The following is a 21,746-nucleotide window of genomic DNA, read 5'->3' as shown; positions in this document are numbered from 1 at the left end:
AAGTTATGAAATATGTATTAATATACACAAAATAATTCCCCCAAACTTATTTACAACTCTCCACACAAGTTCTTGGGTGCGGTTAGCAGAACTATTTCACAGAATGTCTATGCACAATGGAATTTTGAAAGGTTTCAGAACATGCCTTTGATAGAGAGTCCGGCGGCTTCATTCGCCGCTTGTGAGGCTGATTAAAATCCTTTAGCAACGTGAACAAAGAATGGAGAATACTCACTAGTCCTAATGTCCGTGGCAGGAAAATATTCAACAGAAGTCCTGTGGCAAATTCCAAGTGGGCTGCTGGCTGAGGTGGCTTGAGGCTGCTGGCTGAGGTGGCTTGAGGCAGCTGCTGAGGCGGCTGCTGAGGCAGCTGCTGAGGTGGCTTCAGGCGACTGCTGAGGCAGCTGCTGAGGCGGCTGCTTGAGGCGACTGCTGAGGCGGCTGCTGAGGTGGCTTCTGAGGCGACTGCTGAGGCAGCTGCTGAGGCGGCTGCTGAGGCGGCTGCTGAGGTGGCTGCTGAGGTGGCTGCTGAGGTGGCTTCAGGCGACTGCTGAGGTGGCTTCTGAGGCAGCTGCTGAGGCGGCTGCTGAGGCGACTGCTGAGGTGGCTTCTGAGGCGGCTGCTGAGGCGGCTGCTGAGGTGGCTGCTGAGGTGGCTGCTGAGGTGGCTTCAGGCAACTGCTGAGGTGGCTTCTGAGGCAGCTGCTGAGGCGGCTGCTGAGGCGACTGCTGAGGTGGCTTCTGAGGCGGCTGCTGAGGTGGCTGCTGAGGTGGCTGCTGAGGTGGCTGCTGAGGCGACTGCTGAGGTGGCTGCTGAGGTGGCTGCTGAGGTGGCTTCAGGCGACTGCTGAGGTGGCTTCTGAGGCAGCTGCTGAGGCGGCTGCTGAGGCGACTGCTGAGGTGGCTTCTGAGGCGACTGCTGAGGCGGCTGCTGAGGCAACTGCTGAGGTGGCTTCTGAGGCGACTGCTGAGGCGACTGCTGAGGCGGCTGCTGAGGTGGCTGCTGAGGCGGCTGCTGAGGCGACTGCTGAGGCGACTGCTGAGGTGGCTGCTGAGGCGACTGCTGAGGCGGCTGCTGAGGCGGCTGCTGAGGCGGCTGCTGAGGTGGCTTGAGGCTGCTGGCTGAGGTGGCTTCTGAGGCGACTGCTGAGGCGGCTGCTGAGGCGACTGCTGAGGCGACTGCTGAGGCGGCTGCTGAGGCGGCTGCTGAGCGACTGCTGAGGCGACTGCTGAGGTGGCTGCTGAGGCGACTGCTGAGGTGGCTGCTGAGGCGATGGGCGGGCGAGTGGCAGGTCAGCGAGGAATGAGCGAGTATGCCAGCCCCTTTTCCCCTGTTCACCCCCATTTATAGGGTAATGGCTGAGGCTGATGGTCTCATTGACCACGCAATCACACTATCACCTCTGGCAATCGCCCAAGTAGACACAGAAATGGAAGATCCCACAGGCTGTCGTCTTCCATAGACTGGGGGCGCATACACCTGCCATGGGACTGGGGCGCGGTCCCCATGAAACCCCTCTCAGGCAAAGAGACCAAGTTGCCTGGGCGTCTTTTGTCCTGTTTTCACACCTCTGGCTGCAGTGCAGACAGGCAGGTAAATAAGACAGGACATGCTTAAGCCCATTTTATGTCCTTTAGGACTATTCACCTCACACTTTGGAAACCACCCAGACTAGACTCAGCAGCTCTGGGAAATGAATGAAGCTTTATATTTACAGCTAGCACAATATACAAGCAGATATTTACAGTATATACAGTCATATACAGAAATATACAAGGTAAAAGGTAATACAGAAACACAACTCCCCTCCCAGAAACCTGAGTCCTCAGGAGGGGCTCTCAACCACCTTTCCACCTTCCTCCTACCTCCCTTTTCTTTACCCAAGATCTTGCCTTATGCACAAGGAAGATTGAAGGGTTGGCCAGGGGGGTTAGGAAGCAGGTGAATTAGTCACAAAGATGGTAGGTTAAGTTAGAGAGAGAATGAAATTCAGGCAGGGTCTCTGTGTTATCTATATTTACATTCTTGTTCTTATACATCTTAGCAAGCCTATGAGTGAAGTAGACATCGCCACTGTTTTCTCCTCTGTGATTCTCAGAGTACCAACTATTTCAAATTCCCAATTACCTATCCAATTACTGACTGAAGATAATGTTAAAAATGCCAATTTTACATGTGCTTTTTTCATTCTTTATAAAGTATATATGATGGAGCAAGTTCAGAAGAAGGCCATGAAGATGTCCAGTTCTGGGCTTCTCAATCCAAGAGAGATGTTGAGGTACTGGAAGGTGTCCAGAGAAGGGCAACAAAGCTGGTGAGGGGCCTGGAACATAAACCCTATGAGGAGAGGCTGAGGGAGCTGGAGGTGTTTAGTCTGGAGAAGAGGAGGCTCAGGGGGGACCTCATTGCTGTCTACAACTACCTGAAGGGAGGTTGTAGCCAGGTGGGGGTTGGTTTCTTCTGTCAGGCAAGCAGCAATAGAACAAGGGGACACAGTCTCAAGTTGTGCCAGGGCAGGTCTAGGCTGGATGTTAGGAGGAAGTTGTTGGCAGAGAGAGTGATTGGCATTGGAATGGGCTGCCCAGGGAGGTGGTGGAGTCACCATCCCTGGAGGTGTTGAAGAAAAGCCTGGATGAGGCACTTAGTGCCATGGTCTAGTTGACTGGCTAGGGCTGGGTGCTAGGTTGGACTGGATGATCTTGGAGATGTTTTCCAACCTGCTTGATTCTATGATTCTATGATCCGAGGCCTGGGCCACCTCTGCTACAAGGACAGGCAGAGGGAGATGGGGTTGCTTAGCTTAGAGAAGAGAAGGCTTCAGGAAGACCTAATACAGAAGAGAGATTCAGATCAAATGTGAGGAGCAAGTTCTGCACCATGACAGTGCTGGAACACAACTGTAACAGGTTGCCCAGGGAGCTGGTTGAGGCTCTGTTGCTGGAGGTCTTCAAGATCAGGCTGAACAAGGCTCTGAGTTACCTGATCTACTTGAAGATGTCCCTGCTGACTGAAGAGGGGTTAGACTGGATGATATTTGGAGGTAATTTACAACTCAACCATTCTATGATTCTATGTACCATTTCTATCAGGACATGGAGTTCTGATGTCTATTAGCCCATCTCTGACAAGCCACCAGAGCTTTTGGTGTTGCTTTCTTACAGGAGAAAAATGAAATTACACACAGAAATGCAACATGAGCTGAGCCTTTATTCCATTAGAGCAGGTTGATCTGGGTGCACATGAAAAATAATGATCAGTCAATAACAAACAGGTTGATATTGGTAATGAAGGTCTGGCTCCAAGACCAACTCATTCTGGGCATCTTCAATGTATTGCTAAGAGATTACAGATCCTGGCTGTGAAGGAGATTAACGGGAAGCAGATATTATCCACACCCTTTCTTCTAGGGTTCTTTAAAAAGTATTATAAATTCTATTACAGAAGGATTGGAAATGTAAATTCTGCTAATTAGCACCTACCTCTTCAAGGCTATGATTTAAAATTGCTTGAAGCCCAGAACCCTTTTCTGGGCTGATCCTCAGCAACAGGGGCAGGGAGGGGATTCTGCCTCTCTGCTGCACACTGCTGAGCCTTCCCCCGGCAATGCTGGGGCCAGTCTTCAGCACAGCACAGACAGGAACCACAGGGACCCGTTGGAACAGGACCAGAGGAGGCCACAGCAATGCTGGCAGGGCTGGAAGCCCTCTGCTCTGAGGCCAGGCTGGAAGAGCTGTGAATGTTCAGCCTGGAGAAGGCTCCACGGACATCTTCTGATGACCTTTCTGTGCTTAAAGGTGTCTAGAAAGCTGCGCACAGACTTTTGAGCAAGGCCTGTTGTGACAGGCCAAGGGATGATGGCTTGAACTCAAAGAAGGAAACTTAGACTGGAGAGGAGAGAAATGCTTGGCACTGAGGGTGGCAAGAGCCTGGCCTCGTTTGACCAGAGAGGTTGTTTGGGGCTCGGTAACTTGTTCTGGTTGCAGATGTCCCTGCTGGCTGCAGGGGAATTGGACTGGATGAGCTTTAATGGTCTCTTCCAAAATGTCCTCCTCCTACAGCAACACTTCCTTCTCTTCCCCTGAGACTGACTTTCTTTAGAAGGGTTGCTGTTGCCAGACCTTCATCTGAAATTAATCTGGTGCTGGATCTCAAGGAAGATGCTGCGCGACATGCAGTAAGGGCTCACCAAACACGTAACTCTTCTGCACTCCCCCAACCCCACTTTGTAGTTCAGCTGCCTCAGTATCTTTAAAGAAGAGCACAGGGGGTTTATTTTTTTTTTAATTAATTGAAAGGACCATCTGATAGAATATGTAGCACACAATCCTAAATTAGGTTAGAGGATTACTTTAGAGGATTTATCACGTGCAGTTTGCATGTATTCACAGAATGGAGACAGAATTCTCATATTAAATGGGGTGTAATTTTTAAGATCCATGCTTAGTGTCAGAATCTGATGCCCGGCACAGACTTAAACTGTCTTGACTAATCCTTTACAAATTCCACTGCCAATGTAACTAGATTTGCGCCCCTGCTTCCACCAGCCCCTTCAGACGAGGGAATCCCAGGAGTGCCACCAGATCACTTTACAGATGGCCAGTGCAAGGGATTTATCCAAGCACTGCAAGCCATTGCCAGCTAGAGCACAGCCAAGGACACCAGAAATTAAGACTGAGGGTGGATTTGGCCCTGGGAAGCAGCAAGACAACTGTTGGAAAAGTTCTAGTCAGCACTCAGGCTTGAGAAGTGAGCCAGTCACAACTGCAGGAGGTTCAACAAGTCAAAGGGCAAAGTCCTACATGTAGGTTGGGCAAATTCCAGACACAAATCCGGTCTGGGAGCAGAGTGGGTTGAGAGCAGCCCTGAAGAAAGAGACTTGGGGATCTTGGCTGCTGAGCAGCTGCCCAGGAGTCAGCGGTGCCCTCACGCAGCCTGGAAGGCAGCTGTGTGCTGGACTGCAGAGATGTGTGGGCAGTAAGGCAAAAGAGGGGATTCTGTCCCTTTACTCTGCTCTGCTGGACCTCACCTCCAATCCAGCCTCTAGTTGTGGTGTCCTCAGTATGAGAAGGACACAGAGTTGGTGGAGAACAGTGCAGATGGAGCTGGGGGTGTTCAGCTTGGAGAAGACTCTAGGGGCAACCTTAGAGCTGGCATCCAGTGCCTGAAGGGATCCTGCAAGAAGGCTGCAGAGGGACTTTTCCTGTGGGTTTCTTGAGACAGAACAATGGGGAATGGTTTGAGCATAGTCAGACTGGATCTGAGGAAGAAGTTCTTCAGTGTGAGGGTGGTGAGACTCTAGAACAGACTGCCCAGGGAGGTTGTGGATCCCTTCTCTGTGGGGGTATGGAAGGTGAAGTCTAGTAAAGAGGTGTCCTTACCTGTGGTGGTGAGTTTGGAGTAAGTGAACTCTGAGGTCCCTTCCAACCTGAGACATTCTGTGATTCTGATACCCACTGGAGTTCTGACCTGTATAAATGATGTGACCACAAGCACTGCAGTGCTAATGAGGAAGGAGATTTAATGAGGAAGAGATTCTCCACCTGCCTCTGTGTGACTATTTCTACCCAACTAACAAAGAGATGATCCAGGCTACCACATGGCTCCATAGTTGCACCACCTTCTTTACAGCAAGGGTGGTGAGACACTGCAATAGGTTGCCCAGGGAGGCTGTGGATGCCCCCTCCCTGGTGGTGTTCAAGACCAGGCTGGATGAGCAACCTGGTCTAGTGGAAGGTGCCCCAGATGATGAGGGTTGGAATTGAATGATCTTCAAGGTCACTTCTGACCTAAACCATTCTAGGATAGGATTCATAGGATTCTGCCTTGGATGCTACAAGATGTAATTAATTTACACAGTGTAATTGTAATTGTGTTGGATAAATAAAAGATACTAAGAAAATAAAAAATCAAATTTGATAGAAGGAATTTTCCATGTGGTTTCCTTTAATGACAGGTGTTTAAAATATCAGCTTTAAACACAAATGATTTTAAATATCAGCTTTATTAAAGGGCATTGAAATAACTAGGCACAAGTGTTTCTCAAGATAAAACTGCTTGTATTGGCACTTCACCTTGATCAAACTCTTGATAACCAATCCACTTACCTGGGTGAACTCTAGCATGGGATAGGCAGCAAGCACTTCCAGGACAGAAAGCACAAAGTTTCACTTAGTGCAAATGATAACGCCCTCTCCTAAAGTAGTCTCAGACACCCAGATCAATAAGTGGAAGCCACTGGTATTGGAAATATTTTGTCTACAAAATGCACTGAGAATCACTTCACCTGATGCCTAGTTTTTGGTAGAGGAAAGTACTAAGAATATGGGAGATGGTAACACAGAAGGAGTGTGTCAGGCTGTGAAATTTGAACTTCTCTGGTTGGCAGGAAATAAAGCTAAGCCAATACCAAGGGTAATCAATCAAGATTCAGCCAGTGTGGCTTGTCTGGAAGCTAACGGTTAGGGACATTTAAGTAAGAGCTTGTAGGCCTCTGCCATAGTTTCCAGAGTTGCTAATAAAGCCTTCATCTGTTCTCCAGGGAAAAACCTCACATTTTCAGAGAACTCTTGAACAAACTGTGGTAGCTTCTTAAAAGTTTCTAGCTCTCTAAAATACAACTCTACTAACCAGTCTGCAGGATATGCATTTGTGACCTTAGAGTTATCAGAAGCCAGCACTGGAAGTACCTTTGAACATGCTGCATTTCTGAAAGTAATGGGTGAAGACAGATTATAAACAGAGAAAAAATTCAGCAGCATCTTACTGAACAAAGTCAACCACAGTTCTCTCTGCTGACTGCAAAAATCTTCTTCTGTGTGCTCAGAGAAGCTCTCTGGGCTCTCTCCTGGATGAACAAGATTCAAAAGTTCTTGCTTTAGTTGTCTGGACTCAACATGATCCAGTGGGAGCTTTTCACTGGTGTCCCTCTGCTGTAGAAGGGTTGGACCTGCAGGAAAAATACAATGTTTAAGAGCACATTCAGTCTGAACACCAAGCAAGATTTTGGGCGATTTTTCTTTGCCAGACACTAGAAATCTTTCTAAATGCCTTTTTGTCCTAAGATAGGTTGATGTAAGTGATTGAGTTACACACTTGCAAGATGAACTAGAACAGGTAGAGACCCATTGTAACAGTTTATGATATTATCTTAACTTTCTTCCCAGTTTTGCTGAATTGAAAGCCAAGGAATATTATCTAAGAACAGAAAAGAATTTCAGCTGTGGCTTATGCTAAAATTTCAAGTAATGATACACAGAGTATGCAAAAACATCCAGTTGTTACTGCTGTGAAACTCTATTAGGTGTTTTATACACCAGGTTATGTGCCAACATTGACTAAGGCACATGAAATTAAGGGCAAATTCAAAGAACCATAAAATAGTTAGAATGGATCTTAAAGATCATCCAGTTCCAAACCCCATGCCACAGGCAGAGATACCTCCTACTAGACCAGGTTGCTCAAGGTCCCGTGCAACCTGTTTTTCAACTGTTCTAGGCTTGGAGCCTACACAACTTCCATGGTCAACCTGTTCCAGTATCTAACCACTCTCATAGGAAAGAATTTCTTCTCAAGCTCTTCCAGTCTAAAGCCATTACCCCTTATCCTGTCCCACCATGTCTTTGCTAAAAGTCCCTCTCCAGCTCTCCCATAGCACTCATCAGAACCCGGAAGGCTGCCCTAAGGTGCGTCTTGAGCCTTCTCTTCTCCAGACTGAGCATCCACAATTCTCTCAGCCTGGCCTCACAGCAGAGGGCTTCCAGCTCTGCCAGCAATGCTGTGGCCTCCTCTGGCTCTGTCACCAACAGGTCCCTGCCTGTGCTGTGCTAAGGACTCGAGAGCTGCCCCAGCACTACAGAAGGGTTTCAGAGCAGCAGAGAGGCAGAATCCCCTCCCTACCCCTGCTGCTGGGGATCAGCCTAGGACAAGGCTGGCAGCACTTGGTGCTAGCTAATGTCCAGCTCTGCACCCTTAGCACTCTCACGTCCTTCTCCTCAGGGTTGCTCTCCAGCCCTTCATCTCCCAACCTGGATTGGTACTGGGGTTTGCCCTGACCCTGCTGTATGACCCTGCCCTTGGCCTTGTTGAACCTCATGGGTTTCACACAGGCCCACTTCCCTCCAGTTTATCCCAGTCCCTCTGGATAACATCCCATTCCCTAAGTGTGATTACATGTAACTAATTAATTATTTAAAGACACATTACTGTGTTTGTCTTTATTTTACTTTTCTGGATGGTGTAGCAAACCTTGTCCTAGGCTATGCAGCAAGGCAAAAAATCGCAGTAGGAATCCTCATCTCCTCCAACCACTGAGCTTCAAAATTTGCTCTTAATAAATTCTGAAGTGTAATTAGTAAATGGATTTAAAGTAATTGAATGGGCTAAGTTTTGCTTCTTCAGATTGTCCTACTTTTTTTGGTATTTTCTGGTTATTAGTACAATGGAGCTATGAATATTTAAAGAGTTTACAGATGTCTTGGTAAGTTTAAGAAAGGTCTCATGAGTAAGAAGAAATGAGGGCAGTTAACACACTCTGGGTTGTGTTTTTCAAAGATGGACATATCAGAAAACTTCCTACAGAAATTTGGGCTTCTATTCTAAAATAACAATACCATTTTAACTCGAACTGTGGTTTTTTTTTTCAGAAATGTATTACAGTTGCAAGAGGTAATTCATGGCACGACACAGCTCTACTACAGGTTTTAACTTGGTTGTGTTTGGTTTATATTAATCAATTTTTGCAAGCTGAAGTTGTTTTAGAGAAAGAAAGTGAAAACAGTTTGTGTTCTACATTACTGAACTGAGTAAATCCAGGCTGAATGGGTAACATGCTCTCTCCCACAGCCTTGTTAGCTGTTTGACAGGCCAAAATCCAGAGTGTGACAGAGGCAAAGATAAGGGTACGCACAGTCTTACAGCTGCCAGAAAACCTTGATGAATGCAAGTGCAAGTAGAGCTCTTCCCCTAGGACAACGAGATCATCCACTACCTATTCTTCACAACAGCCCAGGAAAAATGCACATCTGTCAGTGCAATGCCATTTCCAATTGAGGAGCTAGGCTTACTGCAATATTGGCTATTGCATCACTTAGAGCGATGGAAGTGAGCCCAGGTATTGGCTTGGCATGTCAGATACACGGCTCAGTAGATATATAAAGCACCTGGGAGCCACAGAACTGGAGCTCAGCAAACACAGAGGTGGAACTGCAGAGGAATGTATTGATTACCAGCCAGTGCTTGCACAACAGGCATGGAAATAGCCTTTAGGGGGCAGGAGAAGACTGTAAATACGAAGAGTTTTACACCAGAAATGAAATAAAACAAAACCTTGTTTCTCCACCTTAATTAAGTAATAGGCCATCTAAATACAGGGCATTCTTCTGCCTCACGGCAGAAGGATTTTTAAGGGAAAACAGTGCGATATAACGGAGAAATTCAACTGACACAGTAGGTCTGTAAAGCACTCACTTTCAGTAAATTAATCAGCAGAAGGAAGAACTGATGTCCCAGACTATTCCCTGCAGTTGTTTTTTAAAGAAAAACATGCAAAGTGAATTATGTTGATACAGTATATTTCAAGAGAAGACACAAGTTCCCTGTCACCGACCAAAAAAAACACTGTTCAAAATGTTTATCATGTGTCTGCCGCCAATGGGGCAAAGTATCTAATCTTAGAAACTAAGGCAGCCCTTCCGCTATTATCCCTAAACAGCAGTTATCACAATTACAATATAGATTCCTTTCTTAAACTAATTATCAAGCTAACTGTGTTCTTCAATAACCATCACATTAATTTTCATAAATGCTGAACAAATTTATGTTGAAACACATGATTATAGAGAGATTTACTGATCTGGTTTTGCACTGTAGTAAAAATAGATCAAAACAAAAGAAAAATCCTTAGCTTTGGTTGGTGACTAGGTAATCTTTATCTTCATTAATGAGTTTGGAGACTATAGTTACAATGCATATGCTGTAGAGCATGGAATAAAAACATTACTGTATCGGAAAAAAAAGTGAAAAATCCTGGTTAACTTCATATTCAGTTGATTGAGATAAGTGTGAAAACAGTATTGTTTTTATTGTGACCAAAACAGCTTGGCTTTAAAACGTTTTAAAATAAGTATTCCATAATAACATTGTATTTTAAGCCACTATTAAGAGAGGAAAAAAACCCCAAACCACATCACAAACTTCCTATGGGCTCGGTGGAAAATTGCCCTAAATCTTTTTTTTGTTTGTATGGTTGGTTGGTTGTTTTTTTTTTAGCAGAAATGCACTCACCCCCGTGCTGAAGTAGCAGCTTGGCAATTTCTACATGTCCATTTGACAGTGCATCATGCAAAGGAGTCACCCCGTCCACTTGACTGAGCAGGTCTACCTCTGGACAACGCTGCAAAATTTCACGGACACACACTGTGCTGCCATGGTTACAGGCTTCATGCAAAGGCGTCCAGCCAGCATAGTCTGAATTATAAATCAAGGGAAGTTTTTAAAACCAGCAAAAAGTAGCACTAAAATGTTAATAATGCAATTCATTAGACAGCAAAACACTTTTATTTTCCAGCATGCGTCACAGCTGCAGTGGCAGCCGGTGGTTTCGAAATGAGAATTTCTACTGAAAAAAAAAAAACATCTAAGGGGGAAAAACACAAATTAAACAGCATTTAAATAAATAATAGCAGTTGTGACGTTGAAACATGTTTTTACATGTCAACTAACCCCCCTCAATGTCTGCTAGAAGGCCCCCCTTTTGTTTAAAATAACAGAGATTGTTTAAATAGCGCAAGCGTAAACTTCATTAACAAACAGCTATTAACACAGTCCTTTATCTGGCTCCATTTCTTAGTTTTGTAGAGAAAAATGTGTAACTTACCTTTAACATTAATGTCTGCTCCAGGGAGAGAGAGCAGCTGAATCAATCTCTCCACTTTGTTACTTCTGCAAGCTGTATGCAGGGCTGTCTCTCCTACCATAAAAAATTAATAGATTACACTAGACCAGGCAAGATAGCAACTAAAGAAAATAATCGAAGTGCCTGGAACTGGGAGACCTGGCTACAAGCCAAAAAATAATGAGTAAGATTTTCCTTTATCCTGTTTAACCATCTCTAATGAAAAAAAAAAATCCAAACAAAAAACCAAACTCACAAAACAAACAAACAACACCAAAAAATCCCCAAATCCCACAGAGCTTCTGTTCCACCAGAGATCCAGCAAAGAAATTTACTGTAAATGGTTTAACGCAGGAATTATCTCCCTCCCACCCCAGTTCAAGGTTTAAAGCTTCAATCACACCATAAAAGCACTAAGTGATCACAGACCACCAAAAATACTGGGTTTTTGAAGCAATAAAACTTTAGAGTGCAGTTGCCCTCCCTTAAATTTATTCATGAACCTACGTTAAAATGTATGGTTCTTTTTACACAGCATTTATAGCTTAATTCAAATGAATGTTTCTGGCTAAGCACGAGTGCCTCTACACACTCAAGTATAATTCAGAACTTAAAATCCGTTAACAGATGGTTTGCTGTTCCTCAATAGGCTGCCTGACTTGGCTACAGTAGCAAGGGAGGAGGGGGAAAGAAATAAATTAAGGGGTCATAATAATAATAATGAAAAATCCTCTGGAAAACAAAAAAATAAATCCCCAACTTCTAGCACCACGTAAAGCTGAAGTAAGTGTGAAAAACTGAATGGCAAGCAACTGAGAGCTGCTGCTTTACACCGTTTCTGCATGATAAAAACTTCAGACCCAGTCTGAAATGCTGTTTCTGCCTTCACTAAATGATTAGGTTTGAACAAGAGCCAAAAGAAAAATCATGATGCCAGGTGAAAGATGATGCAACAAACATCTGAGGAAAGAAAAATATCTAAGGCTAAATCTCCCAGCCTTTGTGATAAGGCTTACATGGTATACTTTGCCATGTTAATACCTTTACTATGTAACTCTGTCAGCTCCAAACTTATTCTTCCAGAGAAGATACTACTTAAAATTTTGGCAGGGGAAGAATGGAAGAGAAAGGGAAGAAAAAAAAAAAAAAAAGAAAAGTTGCTTCTTTTTACTTCTTCCTTGGTCTTTCATCTCACATTTCCTTCTGGAAGTCACCATGTAATAATTCACATCAATTTCACTTGCAAAAGCAATAAAGAGAAAGGGAACACATTTTAAAAATGCAATGTCTGGCTCTATTACTGAAGGTCTCTTAAATCTCAAAAGAAGGTTGTTGGGTTTTTTTTTGCCCTTTGATGTTGTGATACAATTCTGGTTTTAGTTCTTTTCAACAATTCCAGCTTGTTTCTGGCATTTATTTTTCCCCCTAAGCTTTCCTTCGTGTGTCACACTAATATAGTTGTGTTTTAAGTGATAGAGGTAAATTTCTGATAACAAAGATGATAGAAAGTAGTTCCAGCAAGTAACTATCTCCAGGTAAAGGCTTGTGTAAAGTATGATTTATTCACTTTGAGTAATAAGTAGGAACTGAATGAACTACTGCAGTGCTGTTTTATTCCTTAGGTACTTGGGTTCCAGTATAGCTAAGACAAAAGCCAAATGCCTTTCATAGCCTGGGCTGAATGCCTAGAAGAAAACAGTCCATATGCTTAACACAGCTATGTAACATAGCATACTCCTCAGTCTTTGTTCACAAAATGTCTAGGACTGAAAGAGATGAAGACTGAATTATACTTTCAAATCAGAAGACGTTGATCCTACCAAGCACAGGTTGAGGTGGATTAGCAAAGTAAGGCAGGCAAGACTGGAATGAGCTCACACAAGCTGTACACTGTATTTAATATCTGGAAGGGGGAAGGGAATAAAGAAGGCATCTTTATTCCACCATATATACAATTCCTTCTTTCAAATACCTCAAAAAAAAAAACAAACAAAAAAAACCCAAACCAATCATGAACCAGAAGAAAAGAACTCTCAGGCATAAGCCATCGCTCCACCTCAACATTCATCAAGACAAAATTTTCCCACCCGAAATTGTTGCTTCCAATCATTTTGGGTTGATAAATAAATTACATGATACCTTTCAGACTTCGTTTCCAGATAGTCACATTTTCAGGCAAACAATTCTCTTTGTGTTCAACCTTAACTTTTTTTGCTCTTGGTCTAAGCTTCACTGTCGGAGAAGGGCATTTATTCGAGTCACTAAAAAGAGAGCAAAGAGGACACATCTAAAATCACTATTTCATAATTTAAGAACATGTACATGTACTTAATGCTTTTAAATGTGTATATATGGCATACTTGAATCTATCCCTTTCACAGTGGTTTCTAAAATGCCTTAATTACATAATTCCTATGTAATTTAATAATAACTCTACTTAAACCAGTAATAAAATCAAAATACACTCACAATTAAAACTTTGTTTACAGGTAATCCTATGAACAATTCCAACTTCTCTATGCACCCTTTTAATTTAACATTGGGAAAATCCCATGAGATGGACGATGGGGAGGACAGGGGAAATCCCAGCCCATAGGTGTTAGAGAGGTCTGCAAGGGAGCTTTCTGTCAGTTGTAGTAATTTGTAGACCACAAAACAGGTCATGGAAAGTTCAAGAAATGTGTCAGGTCAGAAGCTGTCCCCCAAAGCTGAATGAAACTGGTGATGTTATAGGTATTACTCACGGTAGATCAGGCAGCACTTTGACTTGGTTCTGCTTATCACCGCTTGGCGTCTGTAATACACTTGGAGATTCAGGACATGGCTGTTGCCCTCTTCTCTTCTTCCAACACTCTACTTTCTGTACCTTTTTTGTCTTGTGCATTCCTGCCTCTCTCAAGGCAGGAAAATAGCAGCAGACCTGTAGAAAAAAAAAAAAGAGCAACATTTTTCAATGGTCATGTATGGAAGTCTACTAAGATGCAGCCCTTCTTCCACTGCACGCTGTGCAAAGCAATCGCTCAGCACCCACAGCTTGCTGCTTCTAAGTTCTTTGAAGAACATGAACCCTACACGACTGCAGGTATAGGTTGTTTAAAGTTGTCCGTGGCAACCTTTTTTCTTTCTTCATGTTCTTGTAATTCACTCTTTATCCTGGCCTCAGAGGAGAGTGGGTTTGTCTGAGCCAAAAAGTGGGAAATTCCAAAACTTTCTCCTGAATTTTATATGAGAAAATTTTGAATTCTTTAGCTGGATTTAAAACTTAGACTTAGATATATAAAATAAACTGACTCCAAAGTAAAGTATTTGCAAGGTTCTGTTCTCAAGACAGGCAGCAGGACACAGAGACCAATTTGTTAAAGAAACACTAACTCTTTTCCTTCATCTCTCCTAAGATGTAGGGATTGGAGTAAGCCTTTCAGCATTATGAAGGTAGTAAGTTAAGAAACTTTTACATGCATGCTCATTATTAGCATAGCTTTGGATATTTTGGCTTCCTTCCATAACACCAAGTTTTCAACCCACCTACACTGCTCAAAAAAATAATTTAAGTTTCTGCAGTTTGGCAAAAGGGTAGGGAAAAATGCAGTGAGGGAACTTATTCCATGATTCACAGTGACTACATCTGAATAAAGACATCAAATAAGGCCTTGAGTGTCTAGCAGACACTGTTGATTCTGCAGGAAACTTGCAGTGCGTGAGGAACAGCTTACTTGAGCTTTTCCTCTACATTCACCACCAGAAAGTAGGTCACCACTTGAACCCAAGTACTTACACAAGGAAAGGCAGAGAGACTTGCAGCTGTTCAGTCTGGAAGAGCAGACTGAAATCTGAGGATCTACTCAATGCTCAGCAAGACCTAAATGGTAGGGAGCAAGAGGATGGGGCAAGATTCTTGTTACTGGTGCCCAGTGACAGGACAAAGGACAAAAGGGAATCCAGGAGGTTCCATCTAAACAAGCAGGACAAACTTCTTCAATGTGAGGGTGCTGGAAAGAGCCCCTTCATTTGTGAAGAACTGGGCAGATGCTGCTACACACCAGCTCAAACTTCCCTGTGGACAAAAGTCAGACCAAGAGACCTGCTTTCAACTGCAGGCTGAATGAATGGGATGGAGAAATTGCACCAGTGCAGGTGAGAGGTGACCTGCTGGAAAGGAGTTTTGCAGATAAGGACCTGGGAGGGTTGGGGTATGACATATTCACCATGAACCTGCAATGTGCCCTCCAGGACAAGAAGGCAAATGATGTTCTGAGGTGCATGCAGAAAAGTGTGGTCAGTAGGTGGAAGGATGCTCTCCTCTCCCTCTACACTACCCTTAGTCAGGCCACATCTGAAATCCCAAGCCCAGTTCTGGGCTGCTCAGTTCAGGAGAGAAAGGCAAGTACTGGATAGGGTCTAACGGAGGCTACAAAGATCCTGCAAGTCCTGAAGCATCTCTGTGAGGAGTAAACGCTGAGAGACCTGGGGCTTTTGAGCCTGGAGAAGAGCAGCCTGAGATTTGGGCATCTTCTCAATGCTCACCAAGAGCTAAAAGGCCTGTGAGGAGCAAGAGGATAGGGCCAGACTCTGCTCAGTGGTGCCCAGGGACAGGATAAGGGGCACAAACTGGAACTCAGGAAGATCCACACAAACAGAAGGAAAAACTTTTTCACTGTGATAATGCTGAAGACCAAGAGCTGGCTGCCCAGAGAGGTTGTGGAGTTTCCTTCTCTGGAGAGATTCCAACCTCCCCTGGTCATTCTGGTCCTGAGCAAGCTACTGTTGATGCCCCTTCTTGGCAGAGAGATTGGACTGGATGATCTGCAGAGAAACCTTTCCAACCACACCATGCTAGGATAGCGGGGTTCAGTGAAAAGCCTCACTAACAAGATGCTGCATGGGAAGAGTGGGGAAAATGGAATGAGAGTTGATATTTACGGCATGTCAGGAGAAAGAGGGCACAAAAACACTAAGCAAAGCCATAAAACACAAATAAACCTGTGCCAAGTGCTGTAAAAATTGGTATTTAAGTAGTTGCACAGACTGATCAGTAGTCATGGCAATATTAAAAATAGCAACTGCTGCTGCATATATACTGGCAACATACATTAAATATTAGATATATAGTTGGTTTACTTTTACAGTTCTGACAGTCTTTTGTTTGAGCTCTGTTTAAACACAACACATTAATAAACAATGATCTCTGTGCCCAACAAAATCCTGTAAAATACAGGAAAACTTATGTATGGAAAATATACAAGATGTAAGCTTGTTTTTCTCTGACTTTACTTGTAGAATTTTAAGGCCATATGGAAACAGCTATGGTTTCCATTTTCTGTTTAGTCCTAAGCATTGAGATTACTGACATGAGGCTCTCAGTTTGGGCATATCATTGCTGGGCATGTCACTTGCCTGCACCCTGCCAGCAATCATGAGTCTCCTACTGGAGCACATCCAGAGGAGGCCATAAATATGACCCAAGGGCTGGAGCAGCTCTGCTACGAGGACAGGCTGAGGGAGCTGGAGTGTTCAGTCTGGAAAAGAGAAGGCTCCAGAGGGACCTTAGAGCTGCCTTCTAATATCTGAAGAGCATTGCAGGAAGGCTGCAGTGGGATTTTTCTACAAGGGTATCTAGAGACAGGACAAGCAGAAATGGTTTGAAGCTGAGGGAGAACAGAGTTAGCCTGTATCTTAGGAAGAAGTTCTTCAATGCAAGGGTGGTGAACAGGCTGCCCAGGAAGGTTGTGGATGTCCCATTCCTGGAAGTGTTCAAGGCTATGTTGGATCAGAGCAGCTGATTCCGGTTGAGAGGTGACCCTGTCCATGGCAGGGAGGCTGGAGGAGATGATCTCTGAGGTTGCTTCCAACCTAAGTCATTCTGTGATTCTATGAGTATCTTTCACAGTTTTCATCATCTATTTCCTCACCAAATATCACAAACAGTGATCTGAAGGCAGGAAAAAGTTTATAATCAGAAGAATGTTTGTAAGGGGATAAATTCATAGGAATACACTGTGGTTCAAAATAATAAAATATTTATATATATATAAAATCGAAAACGCTTGGAACCAGTAGAATAATAGACTGTTACCTCTGCAAAACACTTGAAGGAAAAGACACAGTATGATTTTCCTGGGTTATCTGGTATTTCCCTTAATCCCAAATGTAACACTGCAACAAAGTATTTGCATCAAAGATTATTTTTTAAAGCTTCTGCCAGGATTTTTTATGTTAACAATATGGCAACAAATTAATCACATGCCACAAACTATCTGGCAAGAAAAATCTGACCACTACCTTCAAGTCAGATCTTGGGCAAAGAAATTTACATGCAACAGGGTCTGTCTACATCTGGAAGATAATGCAATGAGCTCATTTCAGATCACAACAGAAAGGTTATTTTCCAAGTATGTACTGAATTACATTACTTGTAAAACACATGTGATTTGTTCTCAAGAAGCAGAAGAGTTACTTACTATTTTTTGAAGAGAAAGAGGTTCTCTAGAAATAGTTATGTTCCTCTGTAAACACATATTTTTAAAAACTGCTTCTGCCACAAACATCTGAAGCCAGGGAGATGTTATGGAAGAAATGAAAGCGTTTAAATCGTGTATTGAAAAATCTGGATAAAGGCAAAAGGAGGAGAGAAAACAAAAATCTTCAAATGAGAATATATAAACCTGTACACCTAGAGTTATTTAGGAGATAGCTCTTATTTTTGCTGTTGCATATCAGAAGCCATTCTCCAAGACAATTACTAAAATCACTCACATTAAGACATTTTATTCACCACCTGATAAGTCCAGCTCCTAGGAGAGTGGTCCCACAGATTTTGAAGGAAATGCACCACTCTTTATGTGGGACTTTAAAAAAACCCCACTCTATATATTAGAGTCTTGTAAGAGTTAAACCTTGATTTTGAGAAATAAGTTAGTTATTTGGGAAGTGATGCAAGTGATTGGCTTCAAAACCTCTAAGTGACACAATGCAAGTGCAACCAGTTAAAATGCATAACACAAGAACAACAGAAAATTATCTTGCAAGTGACCTCTATATTTTTCATTAAATGTGATGGCAAGCAAATAGCAACCCTATTCAGAGGGACCAAATAGTTCATGCTGGTTTACAGGAAACACCCAAGTAGATATAGAAGTAGATAAAAATTCTTCTGCCGCTCTCCATCAGGCACACATGTGTCCTACCTCTCTGGGTTTATTTGTTCTGTTGTTTGGTTTTGGTTTTTTTTTGGAAACACACTGACTTGAATTTTCTTTAGGGTGGTATTTTTGTTTGGATACTAGGAATAAAATTTTGTCAAAATAGCAACTGAAATACCTGGGAAGCAAAGAATCTTTACTTTTTGTAACCAGACTGGATGTTGTTCTTGTGGATCCTTTTGGTGAAAAGCATAATTTTCCATTTGTGGCCAGGAAAGTTAGAAAATATTACAGAAATATCCATAATCCAGCATTCTATTATATGAAAGCCAGAATCTTTCTAGCTTTCATGTAATTGTTGCTAGAGGTGGCAACAGTAGTAGACAGTAAAAGCTCCTTTGGTTTAAACAATGTAAAGTTCTAACTAATTTGGCCTTTTAACGGCTAAGGCAGGCTTTCATGGTCCCAGTAATTTGCACTCTGTAAGACTGAACTGCAAGTATTTGTCTAGAGACTAAGATCTTAGTTTAACTTTTTCAGAATGATTTTCCTCTAATGTCCAGAGAGAAGGCAGATACACTTTAAATGAAGCCCATATGCATCTCTCTCTAGAGAAAATGCTGACTGAAACCAGGATACTCATACAGATGTAACACCTGAGTTAAAGTTTTCCCACTGCATCATAACTGGTAGGGTAAGCTTTGGTGGGAGTTAAAGTTTGAAAATTGATTTTTAACAACTCAGTAGTTTATTTTCTTTTTTTTTGTTTGTTTTTTTGATACTTGAACCAACATTTCACATGAAATGACAATGGCTTGAGTCTTGACATTTCTCTTTATGTAGTATATTTAAGGAAAAGGAACAACAGTGATTCATGAAGTTGAATTCTTTCCCCCTCCCCAGATAAATTCTAAGACTTTGGAATGACACAACTAAAATATTTCATTTGGAGTCTGTATGCTTTAAGGAGTTTGGTGAGCTTCTGGACTTATGGCTCAAGTGTCTTTAGCAAACAAGATCAAGTTTGTGGAGTGAAAATTTTCTCCTGAGCATTGACCTGAACTAAAGTATCTCTAATTGCCTCTCTGAAGGCATGTCTTATTATGATATGCTTAAAGGTCTCCCCGAACTGGCAGGACAGCTCTAAATATTTTTGCTCTTCTTCACAAAGTATAAGTCTTGTTTTTGCATTAACATCTATTGAGATTTATCTAGAGGAGTTTTAATAAATGTGTTTGGTGTTTGCTTGGGTGGGACCAATAGACCACAAAGCCATACACACAATAAAACAGTTTCCTGCATATGCATAGAGTGCTCCATAAGACTGCACAGCTGCAACAGAAAGTAGAACATAACTAGAAAGAGAACTGAGGAACTTAGTTAGGACTTCAGTCTGATTAAAAGGACTCTCTGATTTGAGAGTCCTTTCAGACACTCACCATCACATGAAATGGCAAGGTAATGGGCCAGGTCATCAGCTACTTGATGAAACACATTTCTGTCCACAAGCAAACTTGAGATGATCCAATATTCCACTATGGTTCCAAGAATTGCATTTAACAGAAAAGCAATTTCACATCTGAAAGCCTAAATCAACAAGCAAACAAATAAACAAACAAACACAAGCATATCTAAAATATTATCTGTAGACCTATGCATGGTAACAAATGGACATAAAAAATGTACCAGTCATAACACTAGAGAACTTCTTTAGATAAAAGCCCACTCTGTTCCGACATTAATTTTTCACTGTTTTTAATTTTTCTGCTCAAAAGCTAACTGTTGCAGCCTGGTCAACAAAATTAATATGCCATTGATGCCACATCAGTTCAGATCTGTCATTGGAGAAACAGAAGATACTTGAAAACATTCTGTCTAAAACAAGATGCAAAATGGGATCAAAACTCACAAGTACAAAGTGTGATTTCTTTTCAAATTAGACTCCGTTGAACCACAAGGTTTTGAGTGCTGCATTTAAACTAATAGAACTTGTGTTTAATTTCACAATTGCAGGGATCTTATTTCCCTTACACTCCACTCTCTTTTCCTAAAGATGACATTAAAACTGCTTTTGTGATATCCACACAGAAAAAGGATGCAAGGTTCTCCTGTGCAGAAAACAAGCTCTGACACCAGAGGACCACAATTGTTAAGACTAGAGCACCAGCTGATATGTTGCTTTCCACTGAAAGAGAACAAGTACTTCAAAATGGACAATTCTGCAGAAGTGGGAAGTTGAACTGAATAGGGACTTGTCAGGTTTAGTTTTTATAGAATTCCTTAAAGGAAACAAAACTTTTCTGTCTTTCATTATGGTCTTGCACCACAGACGATGGTTTGTCTGACAGTGGTTTGTTTGATAGTCCTTCGGGGGACAAAATATATTCAACAATGTTTTAAAATAATTTAATGGAATCCTCTTAGGAGCTGGAAAGCACTAAAGACTGCAACACTTTGAGCTTCATCAATAATCAAACAGACACACAGATAAGCAACAGAGACTATGATACAGATGAAACTTATAATAAAATTATCACCAAGTAGTTCATCAAACTCCCAAATACTGTGCCCACAGTCCACAGACATGTCATTCAAAACAAAAGGAACACACACAACTACAAATAAGCATTCTGTGGGGAGGTAGAGCAAGCTCACATCACTGAAGGCTTTTAAGAACTGGTCAGGCAAAATTTGGCAGGAATGTGATCTTGAAGGCAGCTTTCAGCTTTGCTTCCTTTTCCCCTGTTAAGCACTACCTGATTCTCTTTGCCCCTTCCTACACCGCATCACAATGCCTTGCTGTAGATGAACTGGCTGCTTTCATGATAATAAAAATATAAATCAGAGAGTATTGATATGGCACATCAACAACTTGAAAATATTTTTTTTCCAACTAAAATTTAAATATTTTAACAGCTACATTACTCCCTATCTTCTGAGGATTCAGGAATAGAAAGTCAAGAACTAATTTAAAACATGTGAAATGCATTTAAATTTCCCTGAAGTATGCATACCTCTTTCATCACTGGACCCCAAAGCAAAATACTGGGTGAATAATTTAATTCCATCAATAGTTCATTGCAGGAAACAAAACTGCACAAATGCAGCAAATAAGCACAATTTAAACAGAGGTAAGTGACAAGATTAAGTAGGTACAGATGTAATCTGAGATAAATACAGATGTAAAGCACAACTATACACACAGTTTTTCTTGTTTCTAAATCATAAGCTTGTACTACTCCCTGTATGAAATACTTTCAAGGGAAAGGGTGGGGAGCAAAAGCTTGAGGCAGCAGATTGAAATAATTACTTTTAATGCTGCAAGTATTAATAATGTTTTGCAGTTAAGACATACAGCTGCATATTAAATGTGGCTGATGTGCTAGCTGCAACTATCTTTGCTCAGCTAAGTCTGCACAAGAACAAAGATAAACCAGATCCTGCCAACTGGTGTAGGTTTGGTTGACATTTTGGTAAAGCATTGGTAGCAGAAACCAAGAGCTTCTCTTAAATATTTTAAAGTAAATCGTTCAAGGCTACAAATGAGGGAGAAACGATCCAATTTACTAATTTACATATTCTCTAAAAATACTTAAATATTAACATCTTAAAAATATTTTCAAGCAAAAACCAGCACCAACACAGTAATGAAAACACATGCAATATTAAAAGGGAAAATGAAGCATTTCCACAAAACATGGGAATTGCTACCACAT

General features: G+C 42.2%; 1 protein-coding gene across 1 annotated transcript in view; it reads right to left on the bottom strand.

Moving 5' to 3' along the window:
* Positions 1–5,911: 5,911 nt before the first annotated feature.
* The window catches only part of SLF1 (SMC5-SMC6 complex localization factor 1), a 42,979-nt gene continuing 27,144 nt past the window's right edge, over positions 5,912–21,746 (bottom strand). Inside the window, exons 12-18 of the mRNA XM_064176291.1 lie at positions 19,470–19,617; positions 17,350–17,495; positions 13,636–13,811; positions 13,031–13,152; positions 10,874–10,966; positions 10,282–10,464; positions 5,912–6,946 (exon numbers count right to left, since the gene is read on the bottom strand). Coding sequence (XP_064032361.1) covers positions 6,459–6,946; positions 10,282–10,464; positions 10,874–10,966; positions 13,031–13,152; positions 13,636–13,811; positions 17,350–17,495; positions 19,470–19,617 — 1,356 coding nt within the window. The 3' untranslated portion in view covers positions 5,912–6,458. The remainder of the gene's footprint in view (positions 6,947–10,281; positions 10,465–10,873; positions 10,967–13,030; positions 13,153–13,635; positions 13,812–17,349; positions 17,496–19,469; positions 19,618–21,746) is intronic.

The sequence above is a fragment of the Pogoniulus pusillus genome, chromosome Z (assembly GCF_015220805.1).
Source record: "Pogoniulus pusillus isolate bPogPus1 chromosome Z, bPogPus1.pri, whole genome shotgun sequence".
Lineage (NCBI taxonomy): Eukaryota > Metazoa > Chordata > Aves > Piciformes > Lybiidae > Pogoniulus > Pogoniulus pusillus.
This window is presented reverse-complemented; position numbering and strand designations above follow the sequence as displayed.